The sequence below is a fragment of the Malurus melanocephalus genome, unplaced genomic scaffold (genome assembly GCF_030028575.1).
Source record: "Malurus melanocephalus ecotype Western Australia unplaced genomic scaffold, MMel_1.1 scaffold_637, whole genome shotgun sequence".
NCBI classification, from domain to species: domain Eukaryota; kingdom Metazoa; phylum Chordata; class Aves; order Passeriformes; family Maluridae; genus Malurus; species Malurus melanocephalus.
Window position 1 is genome coordinate 76,515 of NW_026623869.1, and position 17,330 is coordinate 93,844.

A 17,330-nucleotide genomic window follows, 5' to 3' on the forward strand; every position below is an offset into this window, starting at 1 on the left:
TAGTAAGCTCTACCTATCTCGTTAGTAATTTGGATGTGGGTGGTAGCCAGAGGCACGGTCAGATACACACCGAGCTAAAATTTCAGCCTCAAAACCCTTAGAAGATTAAAAAAAAAAAACCCAACAAAAAAAAGATCATTATTATAGTGCTGCTTCAACTTTGCTCATGCATTTTTGTTGCTTTAAACATGCTCTTTCCTGTTGGTAGGTAAATGCTAACTTCATCTGTTGCTGGAAAAATCCAAAGTCCAAAAAAAAAAAAAAAAAAAAAAAAAAAAAAAAAAAATGTAGATAAAAAAAAAAAAAAAAAAAAAAAAAAAAAAAAAAAAAGAGAGAGGCAAAAACAGGCTTCCCTGGGGGAAAGTGTCAGAACAGACTGATAGTGTTATTGTTACACGGTTATTTAATAAAAGTATTATTATGTTCTTTATTAACAATAATTTAATTAAAAAACCAAAATACTCTATTGTTTCAATTCTCTTCTCTTAATATTTTTCTCTCCTCTAAGAAAACGTTGCAGGAAATTAAGTGTTCTCTCGGTAGTAAAGACAAGAGAATGCAACTCGCTTGCAACATGTTATCGATACGAAAAGGAGTTCCCAATACAGTTTTCAATGACAAGATTCTATAAAATACCCATTATAGGTCATTCTTYCATTAGACTATTGTTAAATTACAGACTACTACAAAAGGACATGCTGTGAGTACGGGGCGGAGTGGGGAGGGCAGTCGGGAGAACAGAAGAGTGCACTTAATTGGAGGCCTGCAAATGAGCGATCCTTTAGTTCCAGCGGAATGAAATATGTCTCGGGCGGTCCCCTCCCTCCTTCACCAGGGGCTTGTGGAATTCCCTGCCGGCACGGGAATGGATAGCAGCCCAGCAATATTCACAGTAATACTGCAGACACGTCACGTTAGCACAGAAGAACGGGGCGAACTTGCCGCCGCAGCGGGCGCCCTGACACTCGTCACACAGCTGATCGTCCAGGACATATGGCTTAACTTCCACCTGCAGCCAAGAAACAAAGAAATTCATCATTCTTCATAGCAAATTCTTCTTTCCACACCACCCACTCTCTATGTTCTGCCAGCACAGCCAGCAGGTTTGCAGTAGGGAATGCTGCACTCAAGATTTCCCCCTCATTACACCTGATCCTGGCTGTTGGAACACACAACATTCCTGCTCCCTCCTTGATCCTTAAAACCTCCCCAGAAATCAGTGCTGACCATCAGTCTCACACATGCTGTCACTGATTTACACCTATTGTTGATACACAGACTGACACCAAAACCCTGGGAGTTATTTCTGATGCCCAGTTAAGCTCCTTCCCTTTCAGGTAGGAAAGGAAACTGTTTATACAACAYCATAACTGCCCATGAAATATGCACATAGCCTGCAACTTTCAATGTCTGAAGTCCCAAGGTTAAAAAAAAAAATCATTTGTTCTCTAAATAAATACTCCATTTCTGTATTTTCTTTCCATGGCTTAGTTCTCTCAGCACAAGGAAATCCACCTGATCTTATTGGGATCAAATGAGAAGCTTAAGAGGGGACTGATGCCCTCCTACGCTGCTGGCATTAAGGGCCAGGTGATGGGCAGGAATTCAGAACAGCAGGAACAAATATAGGCACAAATTCCTGTTCCAGCAAGGTTTGTGAACCTTCTCTGAAGCTCATTTAACTGATGTTTTCACCCACACTTTCAAGCACCCAGGCTGTGACTGCTATCTCTGCTGTTATCTCTGCATCTGGCCAGGGGCTGCTCCTCTCACACCTCACAGGCTCAGGCAAATAAGGACATTCACAACTTGCTGGGTTTTTAAACCCACCCWATTTTATCACAGCCCAGACAGCACTGCAGCAGTTTGATGTCATTTTTGCTTACAGGACACATAAAATTCTCAGAGACAGCACTGCAGCCTTTTTAATGACCTGTTTTTCTCCTCTTCCAGTGCTCGGGTTGCATTTCTCAAACCCCMTCCCTGCCAACTCAGTCGATTTGCAGAAGAGCAGAAGAAGGCAAATACTCCTAACAAGCCTTTCTCCATCCCCTGATCTGCTGAGCAGTGTGGGGTTGGGCATTTTCTGAGGAGTGCTGCCTTCTCCAAGTGCTGAAAGGACAAAGGTGCCATACAGGCCTCCTTCATGTGGTGATTCTGCCCCGTTCCCTCTGCTCTGCCAACTTCAGAGGCCAAACTGCAGCTCAGGTGTCCTTGTCAGGTTTATTCTGAGTGTGACAGGGGCTGAACTGCTCCCTGAGCTGACCACAGTGAATTTCCCAGCTCCAGAAAAGCCTCAATTCCAGCAGCTCCATCAGGACCCCTTAGGGTGGCAGCCCCAGGCACTGAACTGTTCCTTTACATTATCTCAGGGCACACCCTTTAGCATCACCTCCTTGCCTAATTTTACAGGAAATCCCTTCTGGTTACTTTTTTTTTTCACTAATTTTATTTTTCTTTTTACAGAATAACAGTCTTAGAAAACTATTAATAAACAGAACCTTAATAAGAAGTAGTGTTGCTGTGTTTTTACCTCCCTCATGTACCCCATCTTCCCTACAATAAATCCTCTCYGAGCATTTATCTCCCCACACAAAAACTACACAAAAATGAGGAAATAAAGACTGGGAGGAGAGGAGGAAGGGGAAATAGATTGCAAAATCTTTTCTCGAGTTCACAAGTACTTACTTAAATTTGTAGTCCCACCAGCTTCAATGGACCTATTCACCCAAGTGTCTGCTTATGCAAGCACAAGTTGCACAAGGGCGGCCCAAATTATTTGTTCAAAGCTGTGCAGAACTTMTTTCCGAGCCAAGATTAGAACAAAGACATTCCAATTCACAGGCCCACAGTCCAATTGTTGTTACAATTCTTCTGCCYGAGCTTTATAGCCAAAGCAGAAGTGAAATGATAATGGGCTAATCAGCCAAGTTTGGAGGCTTTCCGCTGTATTAACTGTAAAATTAAGATCAGTAGTGACAGTCACGTAGGAAAAAGCCAGACAAAGGATGAATTAGAAGAGATGTGAGCATCTGAGTTTCCCAAAACTGTGCTCTGAAAATCACTGTAACTGGCAGTTACATTTTAGAGAGATGAAGAGAACAGAAAGCAAAGTGCTGATCCATGTTCCTCTAATTTAAAATAATAAGGAATGCAATAATAAAGGAATTAAATAACCCAACACAGCCTTTGCACAGGCTAGAGGGTGGCTGTGAGGCTGCAGTGCACAGAACGAGTTTACAAGGAACTACCAGGATGTTCTTGGACACCCAGCACACACTGGGGTGGCTCTTCCTGCTCTCCCAAAGGATGCAAGGCAGGAGTAAGGCAGGCATCTCACAAACACACAAATCCCTGCAGCAGGAGCATCTGAGGAGTGCAATATTCTTGGAAAAGGCCACGGCAGCTGCCACACTTCCCACCACACTAAGCAGCTCAAGAAAGTGTTTCACAGTCACCTCCCACAGGCCAGAACCACCAGCTCCCCAGCACTCCATTTTTACCCTGCTCTGCATCCGAGAGGCACTAAATACGGGGTTAAGATGGTGCAACATTGCAGCATTTCCCCCTGGGGCGGGGAAGGGCGTTTGCAGAGGGAGCAGGGGGACTCAGCCCTTACCCGTTTATCAATCTCCCCGTGCTGCAGCTGCACGAAGCGGGCGCTGATAGCAGCAATGTAGCTCTGCTGGTTGGAGAACGCCACCCGCCCAGCTCCTTTGGGGTACTTGAGCTCGGGGTCCGTGTCGATGCCGGCGTAGCAAACCCCTCCGTAGAGCCGGTCCATGATCATGGCCAGCTCCACTGCAGCACAAAGCAAAAGCAAAGAGAGCTGTAGGTTCAGCAGTACCAGCAGCAGTCAGGCCAGCTGGCTCCTGTCCCCCACTGTCACCACACTGAACAATGCTCCCTCGCTTCCCCCAGTGCTCCCCATGCCCGGCGCTGCAGCGTGTACCTGCTCGTAAAGGCCGAGGAACACCACCAACAAAAATGGTTTTTCTTGGGTCAAGAGGCTGGGAACCATCCATAACAAAATCACTATCACTAAGGTTCCAAGGCCGGATCTGAACCTATGGATAAAAAGCCTGGTTTTTTTAGCCATTCACAATTCAAAGTGTCTCAGTAATATCAATTACAACGGTGTCCTACAGAGAAAAAACTTCCTAAACAGCTGTACTTTCTAAACTCTACTTGTTTAGCAATCATTTCTCAAAATGAAATGGTAACAAGCTCTCTTAAGACAGACCMTTTGAGGGTGCTAAATTTCATCACTTCCATGTTACCCAAATTTCTGGGAAAAAAACCCCTCACCCTCTCATTTACACATTTACTTAATCATGACTGAGCTGTGCTGTCCAACCCCCCTGGTCACAGAGATCTGCACTGCTCCTGTTGTCCCAGCCTTATCTMAGGGCAGCACGCTCCACAGTTGTCCGTTTATTTACTGTGCTGCTTTATAKTTGGTTACAGATGACCAAAATTTGAAGTACAGAACTAGAGCAGAACTCTCCCCAACAATTAACAGACTTGCATCAGCCCCCAAACTCTTTGTATATTAATAATCTACAGTTCAGGGCCACTGGATGTTTTTTTAGGATTTGTCTCTGTTACATATAACACTCACACAATAAGAATTCTACATTTTCATGAGTGGCAAGCATAAAATACCTGTCTGRAAATACATCTCTTTTTGACAAAAACAGGCATTACAATCAGACTAAAAAACTTTCTTAGGTCTAGTTCAAAAGTAAGTTAGTTGATCTTTTTATGAACTTAATTTGACACCTTAAAGAAATTTAAACTTTAACATTCTGAAGACAGAAAAAAACCCTGCATATATATATTTTTTGAAGAGCCCAATTTGTGGTTATCACCCAGGAATTGTGCAATTCCACCTACCGGTTTGTCTTTGATAGTGGGGCTGGAAACACACAGATAGAGCTTTCCATCTTCTTCAATGCATGCATCAATCAGTGCCTGCACAGAGCTTTCATCTTGGAACAGCAAAAATGCATATCCTGGCAAAGGGAAAACAGAAACATCACTGCTGCTGTGTGCTTGGCTGTGGGATCACCACTGAACACAGAATTATGTTTGACATGGCAAGGGATGARCTTTAAGGTGCTCTCAGCACACCTTTCTAACCCACAACTGCTCTGGCTGTTCATAGAAGGGACAAATCCTTCCCAGCTGCTGTGGAAGGCGTTTAATGCCTTTAAAAAGCTGTTATTGCAAGAAGAACAACAGAGGCAAAATGGGAAAATGGAATAAAGTAAAAACAGGAAGTTAAGGAAGAATTCTTTYAGTGAATAATAACTGCAAAGCCACATTGTAAACTTCACCAGTTTGGAACAATCCCCAGGATTCAACCTTTTTCCCCTAAACATTGTGTCACTGTCAGACCAATCTTGTCCAAAATGGAGTCTTAACAAGAAAAATTAATCCTAAAATAATTGGTTTTTAGAGATTTACCTTTAGGAGGAAAATAAGATTTGCTCTCTGCCTTGTGTGGCCAGTCTACAATCAAAGGTCCAAAGCGCCGAAAACTTGCAGTGATCTCATCTGGAACAGGAGAGAAGGAAAAAGGCATGAACTTAAAATGAAAATAAATTGAATTTAAGACATCTGAAAACTGATAATTATAAATAAAAATGCATAACCCACTAATTCACAGGAACTGAGCCACTGCACCTGTAAATTATAATAATCCAGTTTCAATTATTCACCSACAAAGAGTTTGGAGACAATTTGCTGACTTGCTGGTAATCAATCAGCTCTGCCAATATAAAATTGCAGAAAGACTGGAAAAAAAAAGAAGGGACTATTCCCAGATCCAGCCCTGCCTGTTCCTGTCACATGTGCAGCCACATGTGAGCCTGTCACCCACAAGTGACACAGAGTGAACCTGCAGGGCTGTTCTAATTCACATTTCTGTGGAGAAAGGGAGCCCTGAAAGCAGCCAGCTCCTCACACAGGTTCAGTAAATATCCTGCTCTTCAATAACTGGGGTCCAGACACCAAAATATTCATCTATATTCAAAAAAATATTCAAAATATTCATCTGCTTTTGAACCCCAAAGGTGACAGTTAAGAATCAAACAACAMGAGAGACCATAAGGTCATTTTCCCCCCTGTAAAGACCATGTAATAATTGACTTTTTAAAAATAAAGTAGTTTTTCTTACAGTTGACATGAAATTCTTATGGTTGCCATATCACAGTAAAGCATTACAAGCTCAGACACAAAAAAGTGGGGATTAAGAATTCTGTGATTAAGAAAATGAAACTTTCCAGCTTTCTTGTTGCATTTCTTTTAACCACTATCCCAACAGGCTCCTACACACAGAACACAGAGCTCTGGTGAAACAAAGCTTCACAACACTTGTAACTTGACTTTCTAATTTTATTTTAATAATAAAAACAGCAGTGTTCTGTCACCTGTGTCTGTGTGATGGACCCACCACAACTCCCTGGTTCCTCAGGATGCCCTGCACAGATTCATTCTTGTCTGGGTTCCCACCTTGATGTGTCAGAAGCTACCACAGGACAAAATCCTTGCTGGAAACCTCAATCATGCAGGAGCAACCAAATACCCCACACAGACCTTATAAAACTATGAGCAGCTTTTGCTACTGCTGACTTCTGGGGCCTGTAAAATGATTGTAATGGATTTATGAGCTTCCACAGGTGATATTTAGTGGTTTAAGTTTGCACTTTTGTACTTTTTATCCTGCTGAAGTCAGTTTAATGCGTGGCACCGTGATCTTGTGGCAGAACAATGCCACAGCCTAAACTCACTTGACTGATCTCAGATCCATTTCCATATCAAAGTTTGGAAAATACCCCATCCCTGAGATGCAGAAAAATTGACCCAGCCCAATTCTGTCCCTGAGGCAGCAGCAGCACCCCTGGGTGAGGGATTTTTGTACCTTCATCGATGTCTGGTGGCAGCCCCCCCACGAAAACTTTGCGGGAATAGCGTTCGACGCGCTCCCCGTTCTGGTGGGAGAAGCAGTGAGGAGAGCCCAAACCGCTGTGCAGAGCCTGATCCCCACGCCCATCATCCAGGAATCCATCCTCCATCGGGAACAGGGAAGACTGACCTGAACAGGGGGGTGGGAAAAAAGAGAAACAGGAAAAAAAACAACATACTAACAGAACAAAGCACACACTGTGGGAWTAATTGGGAAAATGCACCAGTTGCTGCATCAGCAGAAGTGGGAGTGATTTTGCCTTCTGAATGAGCAGTTATGTTCTCAATTTCATTGCACCCTTTTAGGTTTCAGAATCATCCAGCAACTCAAATGCGTTATTTCAGAGGAAAGGTTCCTCCTCATCACAAATCAGGATTKTAATGGATGCTCAAGCTGACTGTTTTCTGTAATATTTTGTGTTTCCAATTAGGTTACTTTTTAAAAGTATAAAAAGGGAAGAAACAGCCAATTTGGTTTCTGGGGCTTTCACAATATCAAGCCATATATTCCATTTTCCAGTGAACAGCTTTTTACAGGGAACAGATACAATTTCAAGGTGAAGATGGAAATCAAGAATTCTACCAGCTAAATATATTATACATTTAAATTACCTGCCATCAAAACATACCATAAACCACCCACTAGTAAATAACAAAAATAACCTGAAGAAAACAGGAAAACACATTTACTGCAAAGACTGAAAACTGTCCCCTTTACAACTTTACTTCACTGTCAAAACAGAGTTTTGTTGGCCTCACTCTAAGAGAAAATGTAAAATGAGAAATGTTCCACTTACAGTCCAGCATCCTTCTATGATAATCCTTTATCACAGAATTAATTCCTTAATAATATTTATTATTTTTAGATAAAATTCTTTGATTATAAATGCAACTGTATAATATTCTAAATAGAGCACAGGAGCTATTCTCTGCCATGAATTCCCTCTTTTTAGTTCCAATATTCAACAGCTACACAACAAACTGAGACTTTTACTCATTTAAGGAGCATTTTAGGAATAAATGTATATAGGGAAAGTAAGTAATGAGGTGTGCTACAAGTTTTAGSATACGTTTCCTTTTGCCTAGGATGTGATACACTGTGTCTGCTTTTTCAGAATTCCTCCAATCTAACATAGAAATGTACTGGTGAGGTTAATTTACCCTGTTCTTGCCTCCTTCCCTTGAAAGAAATTCATTTAAAAAAAGAAAACATCTTGAAAACAGAAAATCTGACCAAGGGACAGACATTTTCTGTGAAAAAAATCAAGCAGCTAAGAAGCTGAAAGGAAAAAAACAACAAAAAAAATGCAATAAAATCCACAGTCCATAGAATTTATATCAATAAAAAATAGAAACCTCGGTCAGGTTGCTTTATTTGAAATTTCAAGACTCTTCTTTATACACCTTTAATTAAAATAAAGTCAAGTATAATCAGGCCTATTTCTGTAGCTGGGCAAACCTGGTTCCTGCTATGACAAAAATATTGTAATATTGACTTAACCCTTATTTTTCCCTAAGGAATTGGAGTACATGTGATTTGTTTCATCTCCCCAGACCCCAGTCCTGCAGGGATTGTTGGGATGGAGCAGTTCCCAACCCTGAGCCCCTTTCCTGTTGGATAACTCCACACACGCACTGACACCAGCAGCTCAGACACTCGCTGTATTWATGCTCCATCAGCACCCAAAATTCCCCAAATAAACTCCTCCAGCATTGGTAACATACACACAAACACAGCAACACAGCCCGCCGGGGTCACAAACCATAAAATGATGTCCACTGTGATCAGTTCAGCCTCAGGTACTCCCTAATCCGGTTAAAATTCTGATTTCTGGCATGCAGACTATGTAAACGTACGTGGAACTGCTCCCTTCTAAGATGAAATGTGGGACTTTGCCCTCTAGTAAAAACTGAATGTTATTTCTCCCATGAGACATTGTCAACATTAGAAAATTAAATAGGAATATTGTTACCTCGCCTTCTCCCATATGTCCTTGCTGCATGTTAAATGAGAAAGAAAACAGCCTTTCAATCATTGTTATAAGGACCAAAAGACCTYGTTTTATTGCCTTTATACTGACTCAGTGATTCTCAAGCCTTTGCAGATCCAGGTCATTTCAAATAAAGTGTTCACGAGCTGCCCCTCCCCACCTCCCCATGGCTTCCTCACCCCAGCTCTGTTACTTACTGATAAARCACGTTGACAGGAGGCTGACCAAGTGGATATGGGTAATCAAAGAGACTTTTGGAAGCAATTTGAGCCCTTAATTTGCACATTTATTTATTTATTTTAGCTATTCCCATGGGYGTGCCAATAAGCAAATGGATCATTCCTCATGCACCAGGCTTGCTCTGCCTTGCCAAGCTCCAGAACACTCCAACTGCTCCCCACCAGAGCTGGAGGAGAAGCCCTGACAGCAGAAAAGTGAAAGATTGATTGATACTTTCTGTTTTGAAACCAGCTTGCTTTGTACAACCCACAAAATCCTTGGTTTGATTCTGACTGGAATATAACCAGCTGAAAAATTGAAAAGTCCAAGAGGAAATTTGTCTGGGCCACTAAATTGCCTTCCAAGCTCCTGCAATCTGTGTCCAACAGGATGGATTCTCACACTAATCTGGACACTGTGCTGGAATAATTCAAGTTACCCACTGGTTCCTACTTTTCATTTTTCAGAACAAATCAATTCTACCCCTAAAAACAACAMCATTTTCTGTGCTGGCTTGCAGGAACCCATTGTCAGAGCACGGCCAAACTTCCTAATCAAACTTGCACATTCTTTCTCTTTTAATCTCATTAAAATCTCTTTCTGAAAGCAGGCCAAATGCTTTCAAAACTTGGATTCTTCCTGGCAAGTGCTGTGAGAAACTCTGAGYACATCATGGGTTTGATTTTGCTTCCCCATTCAAAATTGAGGCCGACAATTAGTTTAAGCATTTCAATATTTGTAAACCACAACAATACAGGAGTCGTTTCCTCTTTCCAAATAAAAACTGTATCAATCCAATTTACTTCACGATTATTTAACATCCATAAGATCATTTCACTCCTCTGGTCTTTGGCTGGTGAAGACTCACAATTAACACCAAAAGCACAAGAACAAAGCCCTGGTCTTCGGACTGGAYGTATTCTTGAGGCACAGGTTTTATGGGAGAATCTTAAAGGCTRAGGGCCTTTCCAAATATAATTTTTCCATGATAATTCTGAATTTAGAAATGCAGRATGCTGATCTCAAAGGAGAAATTTCAGGGAATCACAAAACATCAGCATCCCTGCGTGATCCTGACACAGCCCACAGCCTTTGCACGTTTTGGAGCACACCAAGCACTTTCAAACCCAGCTCTGCCCATAAAGCCATAAAAATGCTGCCTGTGGTTTCTGAATTACTGACAAACCACACAGCCTCCTGCTCCCTGTGCACTCGCTCCTGGCAGCAAAGCACAGCCACGATCCCACCGAGGATSTGTGAGCACAGCTCAGATCAGGGGACTCCTCACTGCTCCCCCACCTCAGGTGCTCAAGGCAAGAGGAATTTTCTCCGTCACCAGCACAAAAAAACCCCAAAAAGGCTCAGCCACCAGCTAGGAATTATTTCCAGTGCCAAACACTAGGTTTGGAGAACCAAACACTACCATTTTTTTTCTCTTCCTCTTCTTAATTCGCCTCTTGTTTTCTGCGTTCRCTTCGCATTTAAGCCACAAAATACCAACATCTGACATTTCAAAACATTTCTCAGGAGCCACAGTTTATAAACTCCGCCAGCACAGCACAGATACAAACTTTCTCTGCTCCCTGAATGCGGAGTTCATCACACGCCATTAATTTCACACAATGTGAAACTTTGTGAAATACAAACAGCATTGAGGCGAGGAATGCTCTCTTGGCAGGCCAGGAAGGCAGCTGAGTCTCCCCTTCTGGCTCTGGTTTTCCTAATTTCAGATTAAGAAGAGGCTTTGCTGCGGGAGTACCCAGCTAAGCTGCTGCACAAATGAAGCCTGAAACTGCCACTGACCAGAGCAAAAGATTGATTTCTGCACATCACAACACTTGCCCATCCTTTGCTGAGAGACAACTGCAAGCTCAGTTTGGATTCCTCAAAGATATTTTTTCCCTTCCCCATTTCTTCARTGTTTCAGATAATTGCATAAAGGGCCAAAAAATTATTTCTCTCTCAAGCTATTYGAGCAAGAATTTTGCTACAAAACCGAAAAAATACAAAGTGTTCGTGCAACTGCTTCAACTGCTCATTTATAACCAATGCAGAGATGTTTTTTCCGATAAAATCAATCTGAAATTTAAAATGCTATTAGCARCTGCTTCAATTATTTTGTCCCCTCAGCTCTCCCTTTATTTCTGTGCCTGAAATAAAGCCATAGAGAAAGTCAATGATCTTTTGCAAAAATTTGCTTTTACTGTCCTTCATTTTAAAGAACATCAGGAACAAGCAACCCACTCAAATTTTTGTGTCTTCTYATTTGAGACATTTAATGGGCTCCTGGCCACTTCCCCTTCTCTTTTTYTAAAATTCACATATTTTGTGTCTATGCCTCCAATTAAACATGCCGAGCTCTCTTCCCTCTACAGGAAGCATCTTGGGTATAATCCCACAAACACATTCTGTCAAAAAACCCTGAAAAAATGTTGTAGGAATYCTAAATCACCCAAATCCCAAACCTGCTCCAAGTTTGTGCTGCACAAAGTGTGCCCAGGTTGAGCACCTGGCTCTTGCTGATTCCAGCTGAATTTTATATCTGCACCATCAGCAGGTGTTTGTTWAATATTATATAACTGGAGAGAAGTGTCAGAGGCCAAATTTTTTTATTTTAAAGGGCTATAATAAGGTTTTTTTCTATATTGAAATGTCTATGTTATTAACTGTAGCATTGGTGACCAGGTTTTATGTTGGAAATATATCAAGAGAGTTTCAGGCTTTTACTGAAACTGGGAAGGAGATTTTGTTTCACTTCAGACTTAACTTGTACAGAAACAGAAGTATCAAAGTTCCACAGGATTATTTCTAAAAGTGAGCTGGATATCCTTGAATCTACCAGTGAAAACATTTAGACTTGCCTGAATTTTACTTTTAAATTCTAGAAAAACAACTGAAGCACAATCTGCTTTAGCCATTACAACAGCAGAGCCTTATTCCTACATTTTTTTTACACTCAACTGTATTTTGCAATTATGTCGAGATTGACAACGCTGTGCACAAGGCCATTAAAAACATGAACTTGACTATTTTACTGCTTTTTTTCCCCACTACTCCCCGAGGGCAGGTAGGGCTGATTACAAATCCAGAGCGAGATTTTATCATCACTTTGTGTTTCTCAATGCGTTTCACGTGTCAGGCAGGGATCACATGGTTCTGCCACAGGTAAAAGGACATTTCACAAGAGGTTCTGTAAGGTCACCACCAGCCCTGTTTTACCAGGGAACAATCTGAGTTTTTCCTTAACCAAACCAAGGGAAGAAAAGTGAAAATTCTGAGTAACATCTCAATTTAAGGCCTATTTGGTTAAATTAWCTCTCTTAAATTTAGAGACCCAAGCAAGGGTTTTGCAGAGAGCTATATATACTTTTCAAATTAGAGCATAGAAATCTTACCTATCTACATGTATTATACACGGAAGTATTGAATCAAGATTACAACTTGAATCTCCCCATTTTCAGCACGAAAGCAGATAATGTCCAAGTGTTGTGTGTGTCCTCAAACTGACACAGGGCAGATTTAGATTTGATTTTAGGAAGGAATTCTTTCCCTGTGAGGGTGGGGAGGCCCTGGCACAGGGTGTCCCATCCCTGGAAGTGTCCAAGACCAGGTTGGACGGGGCTTGGAGCATCCTGGGATSGTGTAAGGTGTCCCTGCCCATGGCAGGGGATGAATTTAAATGATCTTTAAAGTCCCTTCCAACCCAAACCAYTCTGTGATTCTGTGGTTCTAAAGCGGGCAAAAAAAGGGGCTCTTTCCTATGCAGTCCTTGATTTTTGGTTCTAAAACACAAAAGGATCAGTCACCAGTTCCATGAGTGTTAACATGAGACATTTGTGTGCAGAAACAGTGCCCAGTCCAAGCACTTCATCTCATTCCAGGCAAATTATTCCAAGCACATGATGTGCTGAGCATGGAACAACAGCCCATACATGGCAGTGGCACCAGCCCAGGACACCTGATCCAGGATAAATTCTGTCAATCCAGAATAAACTGAACAAAATCTGCACTGACAGTGAATGTATTCCATGTCAGAACTTTGCATCTCACAGTCCCAGCCATCTTTGACACTGTCAAATGAGATCCCTRCTCTAAAAACTGTTTTCCAAACCAAGCCACTAAAAGGGAATATGAGAGATTCCTTTTTTTTATGGATTTCAAACAGTACCGAACTTCAAAGAATGAAAAATATTCCAAYAGTATTTTATTAATCTTAAAGCAGCCTTACAAAAATTAAGCAGCTTTATACATACATCTGAAGAATGTATATTTGACACACTTTTAGCAATGTCAAAGTCAGCACTAAACCAGCAAAGGAGCCTAAATTTGGCTGMACAGTAAAATCAAGGATTAGCACCTTTGGAAGTACTGATTCTACAAAATTAGGCAGCAGAGTTGCCAAAACTTGTCTTTTCCCTCCTAATTTACTTTTAGAGAAACACAATGTAAAAAGAAATTTTCAARAACATGTAAGAAATACAGCTCTACCTTATGTCCAAAATGTCCAAACAAATGCTGAAAAACAAGAGTATTATTGTAGATGCAAATATTATGCTTTATTTCAAGTAAAGCCAGATGCCTGAAGACAAGTATTTACAATTCCTTCTGTCAAGAACAGTAACAAAATGAAGTTTCTGTTATTTCACAGCACTCAAGTACAGGTCTGACTAGAATCTTTTAATTTTCAGTTCCAGGTCACCATCACAAAACAACTGCCAGACAAAAAGCAAACAGATTTCTTTGCTTCAAAAACCCTGTGGAGAATCTCCCAGCAAAACCCTTTGGTAAGTAACACCGTGATGATGTTGAATTAATTGGGTTCACACGGTAGAAAGGYAGAACCTGAGCACAAAGCAGATTCTCAGCAGAATAACTGCGAACAGGGAGTGTTGACAACTTCARACATCAAATAACCAGGGCTGGAGGAGAGGCTGAGAATACTGCAAGGAAAGCACTGACTCTTTCCAAGGCTTGTGGAGCTAGCTTCAAGGTTTTAGGGCTTTAATGTAAAGCAGGATTGCCCCACTGAGGAGATGGTGCAGTGACAGCCAGGAAAGATTTATCTTGGGAAGAAGCCCCTCACCCTGATGGCTCCCATTCCCTAAAGGCTGCTCAGGGAGGCTGTGGATTCTCCCTCCCTGGAGACATTCCAGACCCCCATGGATGTGTCCATGTGTCACCTGCTCCAGGTGACCCTGCCTGGGCAGTGGGTTGGACTGGATGATCTCCAGAGGTTCCTTCCAACCCCAACTATTCTGTGATTCCCAGGCTGCAGTGGCAGGCAGGGACAGGAAGGAACCTCCTCCTTCAATCAGCTCAGCACAGCTTCAAATCCACCTCTGTCAGGTGCTCGAGGTAACTCTCAGGACGGGTAACTGAGACAAAAAGCCCATTGCTGAATCCCCAGATCATTTAGGTTGGAAAAGCCCTCCAAGGCCATCAAGCCCAGCCTGTGCCCCATCCCCACCCTGTCCCCAACCCAGAGCACTCAGTGCCACTCCAGCCCTTCCCTGGACACTTCCAGGATTGGGCACTCCCCAGGTCAAGCCTAGGTCTGAAGGGGAAATGGGATAAAAAGGTTAACTCTGGAAACGCCGAGTTCAGTTTGAGTGAGGGCTTTCAGACCCACCACCAGCGTCACTGCTTTGCTGCTGATGCTCTGTCAGACCAACCTCGTGGACTGCAGGAACCTCCAGACAGGATTTTCCTACATTTCAACCAYCACTTAACTATTCCTGAAAGGTGACAAACCAAATTCAATCTCCTTCATCTCAAAAATACAGAAGCTTCAAAGCTAACTTTGAAGTTTTCTTTGCTAYCAAACAGCAGAACACAGAGAAATCTTCTCCTAAACCAACCTGGTACAAATCCTGAACAAATCCTAGACACAGCTACAGCTTTGTCTACCAGGGATCAATATTTGYTCCATAATTCCAATTATATTGCAGTGGGATGCTGCAAATCAATTTAAGTGGGACCCTTAAATATTGTATGTATTTGATTACAACTCTTCTCCAGGATCCCCCACAGGGTGTGAGATAAGAAACCAAAAGCAGAGAAGCAAATAATGGAGCACAACCCTCAGCTGGAGACTGGATTTTAGCTGGAATTATACTGTATTTCAGGAAAGCAGGCACCCTACTGCTCATGGCACTGAGCTTTATTTGATATTCATGTCTGACTGCTGCGGAATAGACACCAAGTTATAAAAACATCCAATCTTTTGCCTCCATATATCTTCCAGTTTATGATACGGAATAATTGGCAGCATTTATCTTTTGAACACTTTGAGTATTACTGCATTCATTTGAAAAATAAAAAATGAAAGGCAGAGTTTGCAACTGGGAGAAGGAAAAGCATTACAGGAATCAGCTTTTCAGCCACAGAACTACTTCAAACGTGGTAACTTCATTAATGACAGATTTTCTGACAGGAGGAAAGGAAGGAATGGGATGTCATAYGCTTAAAATTGCTAGATACAATTTATTTTGTGAGTGACAAGAACAATTTATTGAACCTAATACAGAATTTATGGAACACCTTACGAAAACATATGGAAAAGGTATAAAACCTTCTCAAATCTCCCCTTTGCTGTCATGGTTTCTATCACTGTGTTCCTGGGCTCTTTATATGCAGCATTTCATCCCAAAAGCTGCTGCGATCTGTCCACATCATCATCGATTCCCACACCAGGAATTCTGTCCAGGCTTTACTAGATCACCTGCCTGTGACTTGCAAGAGCTGGATTTACACTGCAAGATCTAAACCTGGAGTTCCTTAAGCACAATAATAGGTTCAAAGCAACTTATTTTTGTCCGTGGAAGGAATGATCACAAGACAGCCTGGAATGCAACACGAGGCCTTGGTTCCTTTTTTTAACCATCCTCTTAATTCACTCCCAAACAAGAAGGGAACAGGAACACAGGCAAGTGAACAGCAACTCATGAGGAAAGGCTGAGAGAACTGGGATTGTTCAGCCTGGAAAAGAGGAGGATTTGGTGTGACCCAGCTGGGGCCTTGTAGTGCCTAAAGGAGCTCCAAGAAAGATGGAAAGAGACTTTGGGCAGGGGATGGAGTGACAGGAGAAGGGGCTTCACACTGACAGAGTAGGTTTCTGTTGGATATTGGGAAGGAATTGTTCCCTGTGAGGGTGGGGAGCCCTGGCACAGGGTGCCCAGAGAAGCTGGGGCTGCTCCATCCCTGGGAGTGTCCAAGGCCAGGCTGGATGGGGCCTGGAGCACCCTGGAATAGTGGAATGTGTCCCTGCCATGGCATCTTTAAGGCTCCTTCCACCTCAACCCGTCCCATGGTTCTAGGATGAAGCACACTCCAGCCCCTGCAGTGGAACATTTCCCCATTTTTCATTTTTACAGTCAACTGCTGAGCTAAGACACTCATTTTCCCAGTAACATGTGACAAAACTGCATTACACACTTCCCCACACCCCATCCAAATAGGAAGAGAAAATGAAAACAGCATTTTAGAAGAATCACCACTTCACTTGCTCTGCCTGGATTCCCAGTGTGCACGGGACCAGACACCAGCAGTATTTATGTAAGTACATATTTATCCAAGCATCCCCATATTCTCCATCCAACATTTATCCTTTTCTCACACCCACCCCATCTGAGTGCTGAGCTGGGATCCCTGCTAATGGGATTTCTGAGCAAAGCTGAAACACCATCCCTGCACCTCTCCTGCCACGTGCCAATCTGGAGGCAGCACGTCCCTGCTGCACTCACCTGACAGCCCAACCATCAACACCCGAGTGGAAAAACCCTGCCCTTGCAGCTCACCAACCTGCATTCCAGCTAACGGAGCATTAAGCCAAGGACAGATAAATCTACCCTAAAATGCATTTTCAAATTCACCTCAGCGATAGTTATCGTTCTACCTAACGCTGGATTAAAATAAGAGGGTATTGAATGCACAAATTCTACATGCATCGTGATTCTTTCTTGAAATATCTTCAATAATTGATGTAAAATTCAGGTTTTAGTTGCTCTTGGGTATATGCAATGACTGGCCACTACTAAGAAAGTGTTTCTGGCATGACTTTTTTAGGACCCAATTTTTCCCCTTTACACTCACACCTCAGCATTCACCTCCTTATTTTTTTTTCACAAAAATCATCTCCTTTCCCATTACACC

The 17,330-nt window shown here is 42.3% G+C and overlaps 1 protein-coding gene across 1 annotated transcript in view; it reads right to left on the bottom strand.

The window, feature by feature from the left end:
* Nucleotides 1–299: 299 nt before the first annotated feature.
* CPEB4 (cytoplasmic polyadenylation element binding protein 4) overlaps nucleotides 300–17,330 on the bottom strand; it is a 35,278-nt gene continuing 18,247 nt past the window's right edge. The window contains exons 3-8 of the mRNA XM_057383499.1: nucleotides 6,926–7,099; nucleotides 5,470–5,559; nucleotides 4,897–5,015; nucleotides 3,953–4,067; nucleotides 3,620–3,801; nucleotides 300–1,009 (exon numbers count right to left, since the gene is read on the bottom strand). Coding sequence (XP_057239482.1) covers nucleotides 782–1,009; nucleotides 3,620–3,801; nucleotides 3,953–4,067; nucleotides 4,897–5,015; nucleotides 5,470–5,559; nucleotides 6,926–7,099 — 908 coding nt within the window. The 3' untranslated portion in view covers nucleotides 300–781. The remainder of the gene's footprint in view (nucleotides 1,010–3,619; nucleotides 3,802–3,952; nucleotides 4,068–4,896; nucleotides 5,016–5,469; nucleotides 5,560–6,925; nucleotides 7,100–17,330) is intronic.